The sequence below is a fragment of the Sinocyclocheilus grahami genome, unplaced genomic scaffold (assembly GCF_001515645.1).
Source record: "Sinocyclocheilus grahami isolate Dianchi unplaced genomic scaffold, SAMN03320097.WGS_v1.1 scaffold21.1, whole genome shotgun sequence".
NCBI classification, from domain to species: domain Eukaryota; kingdom Metazoa; phylum Chordata; class Actinopteri; order Cypriniformes; family Cyprinidae; genus Sinocyclocheilus; species Sinocyclocheilus grahami.
In genome coordinates, this window is record NW_015505200.1 from 3,476,266 (window position 1) to 3,487,793 (window position 11,528).

The 11,528-nt window shown below is 39.0% G+C and overlaps 1 protein-coding gene across 1 annotated transcript in view; it reads left to right on the plus strand.

Moving 5' to 3' along the window:
- Positions 1 to 312: 312 nt before the first annotated feature.
- Positions 313 to 11,528, plus strand: part of LOC107558334 (astrotactin-1-like) — a 39,442-nt gene continuing 28,226 nt past the window's right edge. The window contains exons 1-2 of the mRNA XM_016241989.1: positions 313 to 422; positions 1,578 to 1,729. Of these exons, the coding sequence (XP_016097475.1) occupies positions 313 to 422; positions 1,578 to 1,729 (262 nt within the window). The remainder of the gene's footprint in view (positions 423 to 1,577; positions 1,730 to 11,528) is intronic.

Sequence of the window (11,528 nt, forward strand, 5' to 3'; positions counted from 1 at the left end):
GACTGATTGATATGTTTGCATTTTTCAAAGTGCTTTTGTTGCTTTATTATTAAGTGTACTATGGGGTGCTGCGTTTTCATTTCCTCGTGTGTCTCTCATGCAAAATGTTGGGCTAAACGTGGCCTGTTTGATATTGCGAAAGGCTGAAGGAATAATGGGTTCTCACACTGTATTTTCTTTTCACACTGTTGGCTCATACAATCTCTGTGGTTTGTTATTTGTGTGTGCGTGTGCGTGTGTGCGTGTGCGTGTGTGTGTGGCGCGGACTGCAGCAGCCAGGGCCAGTGCCCTCTGTCCTGCCACCTCTGCCACATGAGCCCTGGGCCTGCACGTCCTGCAGAACCTGTGCTGCTCAACATCACTAAAGCCACGCCAGTCTACGAACTGGTCAACAGCAACGAGACCTACCAGGTATCTGTGACGCATAATGTTATACTCTCACCCCACAGCTCTTGCCAGGTTCCCCACTGAAGCTAAGCAGCGATTAGCCAGGCTGGGACACCTCCTGGGGAAAACAAAGGTTGCGGGGTGGACAATGTTTTAGTGAAGTTGAAATTGGCAGGTGGTCTGTGTGTGACCTATTGCACCAGTATAGTGATGGGGACACAATACTGTGCTTTTCATTAAAAATAGCAAGATGTTAAAAACCACCGCTCACTCTATCCGCCGGCCTCTGCTCACTCTAGGCCGCCGGCCGCTGCTCACTCTAGCCACCGGCCTCTGCTCACTCTAAGCCTCCGGCCTCCGCTCACTCTAGCCCGCCGTGTGTGACGCTGTGTTTCGTTGTGAAAGCGAAACTACTTTGTTTGGCCTTCCAAAAGAGGACACGACTAGAAATCAGTGGTTAAGTTGTATTTACAACACTGTTCCAGAACAGTTCAACCCAAATATTCCGATGTGTCCAGCGCAATTTATGGAGGACTGTTTCCTGATCCTGGTAGAGTAGACTACAGTGTGACTCACAGACTGTTCTACTGTTCTGACTCACAGACTGTAAGTACGTTTTTATATTTAAAGAATTTGCCACTGTCGATTCAAACGCGAGTTTTGAGCAGTGTAGAGTAGAGCTTATTTGTAATTTCTCCGATCACAAATGCAGACATGGTTTTATGTTTACGTGGCACGATGCAACGCGTAAAAAAACAGTATATGTCATTATAATCCGTAGTTATGTCCCCACTGGATGCAACAAATGCCTCGTTTATAATGGATTTTAATGATTTTGTCTCATCGCTCCGGCCGGGACAAGGCATCACAGTATGGTAAGGGGTGTAACGTTTCCGTTACATGCTTGAGGTATTCGGCCAATCACAACGCACTGGATAGCTGGCCAATCAGAGCACACCTCGCTTATCAGACGGATGAGCTTTGTAAAAATCGCCACGTTTCAGAAAGGCGGGGCATAGAGGAGAAACAATAATGTACAGTATGTGGAAAATAATGTGTTTTTTGAACCTTAAACCGCCTAAACACATTTCATTACACCAAATACACAAAATAATGTTCTTTTTAGCAACATCATATGACCCCTTTAAGTTATAAATAATCGATGTTGATTTTATACTCCTGTACTCCAGGCTCAAGCTATCCCATTCATATGAGCCCAGCAGTTCATTGGTCATTATAGAATGGATTCATGCAGAGCCACCAATCGGAGTGAGAATTGTTGATTACCTAATCAGTCAAGAGAAGGTGACAGAGCGGACTGATCACTCCAAAGTTGAGACAGGTAGGTAAATTATGAAATGAGCTTATACAAAACATTTGAGATATATAATATCCACTTATAACTGTCTGCCTCTGCTGTATTCTACAATAAAGGCTAAAAGACCAAAAGGAGAAAAAAAACACTTAATGCCCATTTATTTGGGAAGTAGCTGTGTAATAAGCGGGATAATATACGTTCAGTATTTTCCAGTCGTTATCGCAAATTATACCCCTTCAGGGTGAAACAAGATCCCTCTGCCTCACGCTGGGGTCTTGATCATCCTGCCAGGGTTTAGTTTGTGATAAAGGAAACTGACTGCACGTGAATATATGAAATCTAAATTCATTTTAATTGAATTTTCCAGCACTTAGACTGAACCACAAAATGAAATAATGTGGCTGTATTTTATGTTGAAAATAATGAAACAATGCAATAAAAATGCATTCATATTTTCTAAAGATATTCAGAGGCTTTGATTGTGCAAGGAAATTCCCAATACAGTTTGCCCTATAATTTATCTCTACCTGTGAATTAAAAAATCCACCACAATTTATGGCTAAATGCCCTGCAGTTAAGGGTTGTAAATCTGAGGGACGGCTGTTAAAATGAAGAGTAAGGACCATTTCAGAGATAAAGTAAAACAAATGCGGAAATTTAGAGAATTACTCAAGTGGTTAGATGTTCCAGTTGACACGATTGGTCCTATTATCTGGGAGTGGAAGCCACATCAGAAAGCAAAGAAACTCCCTAGACAGGGTGATCATTCAAGACAAAACCACGAGCGAAGCCAAAGATCACTTTTATTTAGCTTCACAGTTCAGTAGCAGAAAGCAGATAAAGGTGAACTAGTCAACTGGATCATGTGGGAGGGAAGCACGCAAGACGCTTCCCTAAAAAGAAGGCACATCTAGAGTTTACCAAAAAGCATAAAAACAGCTCATTTGTGTTATGGGATCAGATTGCAGTCAGATGAGACCACGATGGAGCGTTTTAGTCTGAATTCAGTGTGAATGCCCACCTCATACACTCGACAGTTGATCATTCGTTTATAGTTCATTCGTTCTGGCCTGTGATAATTGTGACATATTGCCTGTATTTTCTGCTTTATTGTGTTGAAAAGTTATGGATAAAGCATCCCATTTGGCCCCTCAATTATTAATAATCTGAAATAACCTGCAGCATGATATGAAATACCCTCCATGTTGAAACCGTTTAAGGTGAATATTAAATCAATATGTGTCTCATATCTCTATCCTGGGCATAATGGATATCACATGGGATTTCTCCATGAACATCACAAACTCTCACCCCAATCAGGGTGAATGTATGTTCATTCTAATCCTCATTTATCAGACAGTGTGATCCTCGATGAAGTCTGTGTTATTGTTCTGCCAGGGTTTGCTGAGTAGAATGAATATGTCCTAACCTGAAAGGTCCTGGCATGCCAAATAGGAGCCCACCTCAGACACACTTATGCGTTCTGCCCAAGGCCTCCAACTCTAAAGTTGTGCTTTTCATCACCTCTCAAGTCCCCCTGGTCTTCGTACTTAGGAACTTACTGTGCTCTATAGGACCAGCGTCAGAGATGTGAATCGATTTTTCACACAGATGATCAATGGTTCTTCAGAAGGCCTTGAAAGCAGGTCTTGATACTGGACTTGCTGTGCTCCATAAGGACGTAAGACACACATTTGTCTCCCTGAAAATGCTCTGTTTTGTATGTGTCAGACATATCCGATGATTGATCTGCTCACAGCTTAAACTGTGAAGTGTTGTAAATACAATTAGAAAGAACACATTGAAGCTGGGGAACGACAGAGCCACGTCAAAAGTTGATTCTGGTAATGATAAGAAGCCTTTTAGGATGAAGAAAAAAATATAATATGTTAACCTTGGATGAACATCAGAAACTTTAAATCCAAGGCACTTCACTTTTGCTACCAATTTTTTCTTCTTCTTCTCTTCATTTATTTAAATAAACGAACTGACTAACTATGCCTGTGTTTGTAGTACAAAAAGCACATACATTGTTCAAAGGATTGGGGTTAGTAAGATTTCTTCTTCTTTGAATGAAATAAATTAATTCTATAAATTAAATTGATAAAAAATTTCAGTTACATTTACAGTGTTACAAAATATTTTTTTAACATTCGGTTCATTGTAAAATACAGAGAAAAAGAAAGATAAAAAAATATTTATAAAACAAAGTCTAAATATTGTATTATACATGTATGTTAGTCTATTAAAACATCATACCATCTTAAATTTGAAATATTGTATTATGTATATTAAAGATGGAGAGAGAGAAAAAGTGAAAGACAGAGAAAATTGAACGCTCAGCAGCTTGTGCTTTGACAATGCAATCTTTTGGATAATGCTTCTGTTTGGTCTTGAAGTCGTTTTATGTGGCAGGCTATACTCTGGAACTGCGGCCAAGCAAAATGAAACTCCTGAAATATAATGATCATATCCCCCCGTTAAACTGGTTGCTATGCCCTTGTTCATATGTAAATGATTTCAGGCTTACACCTGTATCATTAGCTCTATAAAAGAGACTGATGCAGAACACATGTCCTCCCACTTTAGCGGTACTTTTACCAAATATAGTGCGGAGTCCCAAACTGTGTTTGCACCATGACAGCCTTTGGCTTCCCTGTTATATTTTCCTCTATCTTCATCCATTCCCCTTTATCACTTTAAAGGCATGCCCATTGCCTGTCCTCCTCCACCGCTGATGTTGCCCTGTCCAAGTTAGACTTCAGACACGTTATGGCTGTTAAAGCAGAAAAGAACATCATGTTAAATCAAGTCCAAATGTGGAATTGTGAAAATGAGATTAATGAGGAGATGATCATAAAGATCATAGTCTTACTCCAAGCCAGATACGTATGGGTGTTTCTATATTTTCCTCTTTAGCGGCAGAGTAATGTCTTGTTCTTTACAAGCCTTTGATTAAAAGGTGGCCAGAATCAGCAACTTTTCAGCATTTTCTGGAAGGTTCTGAATGTGCTCCACAGCGATTAAAAGCGATTATGATACCTTATCTGATTTTTAAACTGTCATAGGAAACATGTGAGGGATTTTCTCATCTCATACATGCAGGACCGCATTAAGACTGCACTGGGCCCCGGGGCTATGACTTATTGCAGGGCCCCCCATCACAATAATTATATATATATATATATATATATATATTGTCACGGCGCGGTCAGGAATCACACCGTGTGAGCAAGGGTTTTGGGTCCAAATGCAGGTTTTATTCACTGCCAGGGAAAACAAAGGAAAAACAGAACATAAACAGAGCTAAGACTCTGAGACACGCTAGAACACGCAAATGGGCACTGATGCAATACGGCCACCTCTGGCTTGCATCAGTCCCGGAACAGACACTCGAAACACTCGTAACCCTCGTGACTACAAACAAAACAGACTCGTGACATAGCTCAACCAAACATTAATTATCCGCCCCGAGTGGCGTGGGGAAGGCGCCTAAATAGTCCTCATGACGGGCCACAGCTGTGTGAGAGTGAGTGTGTGCACAGGTGTGTGGAGTGCAGGTGATGGAGTCCCGGATGGGCGACAGCTGTGTGTGTGTGTGAGTGGGTGCCCAGGTGTGTGGTGTCAAGGTGACGGAGAAAGAGTCCGGGAGGATGGGAGATGGCGACCTCTGGTGGTGAGAGGGAGAACACCAGACGCCAGCCCCTGACATATATAGCTTTAAATAATATTTTTATCCCATATCAAAATTCTTGATGCACTGAAATTTCATTATTTTCGTTACCAATTTCAATATCACAAAAAAATAATACTAACCTAAGTAAAAATAAACTTACTGAAGACAAGTAAACAGTCACAAATTAGGCTACAACAGAACAAAGATCATAAGTAATTGACCTACTTGAAAAACTTAGGCTATTATGATGTATAAAGAAAATGTACAAATAGACTGAATGGTCTCCACTGTATATATTCAATATACAGTCATTCTTATTTATTTTACAAAAGCGATTTTCAAAAGTGCAGTCAAGGAGAGTAAGTGATTTTCTTTCTGATGTTTGAGTTACATTATTGACACAAATGGCAACAACAGCTAGGCTATATTATGCTGCTTTAGAGGAATAGTTCACCCAAAAATTCTGTTGTTGTTCTAAACCTGTATGAGATTCATTCTGCTGTTGAATGCAAAATAATTTGGAACAATACTGGTAATCAGACAGTTGCTGGGCCTCCATGACTTCCATAGTATAAAAAATAAAATTTTGGAGTCAATGGGGAGCAGAAACGGGTTGCGATAATTTTTCCAAATATCTTCTTTTATGCTGAGGAGAACAAAGAAATTCATAGAGGTTTAGAACAATTTGAGTTTAAGTATATGATGACAGTATCTTCATTTTTGCGTGAACTATCCATTTAAGATCTCATCATATAGGCTAATCCACACTGCAAGAAAGGACCGTGAATTTTATGGTAAAAGACTGTAAAAATGCTACAGTAAAAACCTGTTAAATGGTTAATGGTAAATTCCCCTACTATATACTGTGAAAAACCGTATTGGACATTACATGTATTGGACATTAATTTTACGGTAGTATACCATTTTTGGAAGTGAAAAAGACTGTATAATTTACAGTGAATAACCGTAAATTGACATTCCCAGAATTCCCTGCGTTACATTTCAAATTTGATGTTTTTTTTTGTTGAAATAACTATGTTTCTTCTTAGTTTTTTCTTATCAGTTTTGTATATTAGGGTTGTGTGTTACACCTAATGTTGTTAAATGAATGTTTATTGCGTTATTTCAGTTTCATGTGTGTTACCATGATGGTGTTTAGCATTTGTGTGAATGACACTGTGCACCTTCTATACATGTTATTATTTAAAAGCTGCTTTGGTTCATCATGTGACTTATTCATCACCACCTGCATTTGGTGGTTATCAGTTTATTACAAAGTTACAAACCAGATTTCAGTATTTCAATAGGTTGGTGTATTAACATTATATCAGTTAATGAAATTTTGGTATTTAACTGTAAATTTAAGTTAAAACCGTAAAACCTAAAACGTTGCTACCGTATTTTTTACGGTAAAATTCCGGCAACCACAGCCTAACACACATGCTTTATCTTTAACTATTAACGTTCATTTAATAAGACACAAATAACTGTGTTTACGAGGATACTCGCAAAGACGAGAATTTTTGGCACATAACTGTGTATTTGAACATTTAAGCACAAGGAGCGAAAAGTTTAGTCAGTCGCAATACTAGCAGGTGCGTGCCGCGTGAAAATCAGGCTGAAACCGTCTTAATGCCCACATTTACCAGAATGAATTCTGCCCCACTGCTTAATGTTCATTAACAGTTTAAACCATTTGTTTTAAAACCTGCTTAAAACGCGTTTAAATTATAAATTTAGCCTACATCTTGACGGGCAAAATGATTTATATATTTCTACCGGATTATCTCCCAATCCCAATGAATATATAGAGTTTGTTCAAACACAAAAACAATATAGGCTACATCCAGTTAATAATGAAGCTGACCTAAAATCTGTGTAGACGATGACGCTGTGGGGTTTTTGTTTCTGCTCCATGTACCCGGTTCACTTGCTGTTCCAACAACTCCCACTCCATCATCAGCTTTAGTAAAATAACCTGATAGCTGGGGATTTTACTGACTAACTTATGTTTTTTTTTCTTCTGTTGTTTGTATTTGAAGTTTTAAATTTTTTGAGCCCAGAATTGCTGACATTTTTACTTATCGAATATTTTTCTTTGCGCGACCATTTCCAGATTACTCCAGAACGAAGTGAAGAGTGGTGGTGAATGCAAACATAGGCTACTGGGCAGCGATGATAGATACATGCACATATCGTTCAAATGTCAAATATAGAATAAATGCATTTGATTGGTAAGCCAAATTCAGACTTTATCCTTCAATCTCAAATGGTAATGCATGGAATTTATGGAAAAGCTCAACTAAATAACAATGCTAATAAGTGGGGGGCATGGTGGCTTTGGTGATTGGCCCTCTAATCAATCAACCCCACAGCCAATCACTAGCCCCCTCCTTGCTCTGGCTCCGGGGCTTCAGACCCGCCTAGCCCAATGGTTAATACGGCCCTGCATACATGGCTGTCCTTCATTTGCTGCAAAAAAACAGAGGCTGTAACAGTTGCAAGTCATTGCAATCCCCTGTTCATGTTTTACCAGGATTTGTTTGACACATCTGTGCTAATAGCGGCGCAAAATAGACGTTCTTGTTAACAAATGACCATTTCATTTCTCTGACTTAAAGGGATAGTTCACCCAAAAATGAAAATTACCCAATGATTTACTCACCCTCAAGCCATCCTAGGTGTATATGACGTACTTGTTTCAGACAAATGCAATCAGAGTTATATTTAAAAAAAAATAAAATTAAAATAAAACTAAATGTCCTGGCTCTTCCAGGCTTTATAATGGCAGTGAATGGGTGTTGATATTCAATAGTCCAATAGAAGTCCATCCATTATAAAACATTTTTTTAAAAGTGCTCCACACGGCTCTGGGGGGTTAATAAAGGCCTCCTGAAGTGTTGCATTGGTGCATTTTTGTAAGAAAAATATCCATATTCAAAACTTTAGAAACCATAATCTCTAGCTTCCGCTAACTGTCATACTCGCGTTCACGAGAGAGTGGCGTTCCAGTGGATGACTTAGGTCGTAGGCAGGGGTGTACATTTAATCTAACAGTTGGGGGGGACAATAAACATAAAATTTCACAAGAGCAATTTTGAAGGGGACACAAATAATACAGCTAAAATTGTACTTGTAAGGGTATGTATACACAGAGGAAAGCCTTACTACTGTTAGTGTAGCAGGGAGACCGTGCCAAATTAGACAACTTAAAGCTGTTGTGGTCGCGACGAGACAGCACTCGTGTCCGTTGTAGACATTACTATCCGTCACATTGTTGCCAAGTCAGCGGTTTTCCCATGGAATTGGGCTACTTTATCACTGTTGCTGCGGGTTGTTTTTCATGTCCGCGGGTTGAAGCGACCCCAACAACGTGTATTTTAGTCCCTGGAATGCGATTTTTATCGGGGGACCCCCTCGAAACGTGGTTAGTTTGGGCTAGTTTTGAGTAGCAATTGGGCGGATTTTATTGTGAAAACCTGGCAATGCTTTCCCTCAAGCAGGTAACGTTTTTATTACTAACATAGCGGACTCATCAGAAAATACATTGGCAACATCTGTATTAAAGAGAAAATAATCACTTTATCCTATGTTTAAGTGAAAAAAATAGCCTTGACAGCCTTACTTACTGGAGTTCCACAACTATTGACTTTGTTCTCTCTCACCGGACTCGTGTGTGTGTATAGGTGATGTAAAAGAGGAAAGCAGATATTTGGACCAAAGCACTGTGAGGCAAGGGAGGGGGAGACTCAAAATATTTATAAACTTAAAATGCATTTTTGCCCCGTTTGCGTTTGTGTTATTTTACTACTTACACTATTATTTCAAGTATAAAACATTGTTATTTACAATACACAGCATGGTTTTTAATCATATTTTTAGGGGGGACAATCCTTAATGGGGGGGTCCTGTCTCCTCCGACCCCCCCTGGATTTCCGCCTATGGTCGTAGGCGTAGCGTAAGCTCCAGTGAGAAGTGACGAACACAGAAGCATAGATGAGAGAGCAAAACAAAACACCGGTCATGAATTAGAAGTACAAAACGAGGATTTTTAAAGAAAAATGTCTGAGGATTTAGATAAAAGCCAAGTGGAGAATTTCCATTGCTGTAAATAAAACTTCTAGTTCTTGCGATAGCATATTCTCGCCGGATCTTACAGAGGTCTACGTTCTATGTCATCTGCTGGAACGCCACTCTCTTGTGAATGTGAGTATGACAGTTAGCGGAAGGTAGAGATTACGGTTTATAAAGTTTTAAATATGGATATTTTATTTCCAAAAGCGCATCGATTCACTTCAGGAGGACTTTATTAACCCGCCAGTGCCGTGTGTAGTACTTTTAATGATGGATGGACTTCTGTTATTGGACTATTGAACATTAACACCCATTCACTACCATTATAAAGCTTGGAAGAACCAGGACAATTTTCAATATAACTCCAATTGTATTTGTCTGAAATAAGTCATATACGGTACATCTAAGATGGGTGAGGGTGAGTTAATCTTGAGGGTGAGTTAATCATGGAGTAATTTTAATTTTTGGGTGATCTGTCCAGTTAAAGAGATAGTTCACCCAGAAATGAAAGTTCTGTCATCATTTATTCACCCTCATGTCATTCCAAACCTGTATGACTTCCATTTTTCAGTGAAACTTAAAAGAAGATGGTTTGAGAAATGTCTCCATGTTTATTTATTTATTTGTTTATTTGTATTGATTTATTTAATTTTGTCCATACAGTGAAAGTCAAAATGGTTTGGTTACCAACATTTTTTAAATTATCTTCTTGTGTGTTCTACAGAAGAAGGAAAGTCATACAGTTTGGAATGATGTGAAGGCGAGTAAATGATGACAGAATTTGTAATTTTTGGATAAATATAAATCAGAATGTTGTTTTAAAATGTTCTTATTTGTTTCTTATGGAACACACAAGGAAACCAGGAACACAATTTTGAAACATCTTGAGGCATGTCTTTTCCAAAGCCATTTTCGTTATGGCTTTTTCTTATGATGCTTTTTTTTGTAAATTTCCAACTGTTTAGTTTTTAGTAGAGAGCAAAAACTAATCTCAAAAGTGTCTAAAAATGCTCCTACGTCAGTTTTCTGTAAATCATTGTAACTGTGGACATTCCCGGACTTCACTTGAAAAGAGAAAAATCTAATTTTTGCACATAAATGAAATGATTTCCTTCACCATATATACAATGAAATTATTGTCTCTTCCTGAAAATGATGTCGAGTGCTTTATTTTGTCTATGGTTGCCTTGAAACAAGATGTGGCTCATCTTACCTTGTGGCTGATTTTACTTTTGTCTGAGGTTGAACAAATAATAACAAAAGTTTCATTGTGGATGAACTATTCCTGTAAAATCGGACTAGATTTGTATTTTAAAGTGTTTACTGGACATGTTAGGAGTTAAAAAAAAATGTGAGTGTGTGAGTGAGCCTATTGAAAAGAATTGGAACACACCGTGAGTTTTTGCCAGCTTTGCATGCTAATAGAGCACTTAATTGGAATCAGGCACACAGCGTGACATCATTGCATTTGTTTTTCTCTCTCATGGTGTGGGAACCGAGTAAATGGGAAGTCTGCCTTCAGTCATCTCACCCCGGCCAGACATGCTGTGAAAACAAACAGCTTTCCTCGCCAGACTGATGTCAGGACTTTGATCGCACAGTAACAGCCGGGTTTACTCAAGGGTCATAGGGACATAACATCCTACCCATAAATAGACACGCTCTCTCCCATGGGTGGCATAAAGAACCGGGTGCCACACTTCCCCTAGTAAAGTAGAGGGACCTTGCCTCCAAGCAGCAGGCAAAACAAGTGCTTCTGAAAAAAAATAAAGGAGATGTTTTTCCCGAATAGGTGGAAGACACAGTTTCACTCCTGAGGAATGTTTCCGTAGCACTGCTCCTGGAGGATGATCTCACTCTATGTCTGTGAGCGGGGTAAGGTTCTGGAGCCTGAGCAGGTGCATATATATATATATATATAGTGGTGTGAAAAAGTGTTGGCCCCCTTCCTGATTTCTTATTTTTTTTGCATGTTTGTCACCCTTTAATGTTTCAAATCATCAAGCAAATTTAAATATTAGTCAAATGTAACACAAGTAAACACAACATGCAGTTTTTAAATGAAGGTTTTCA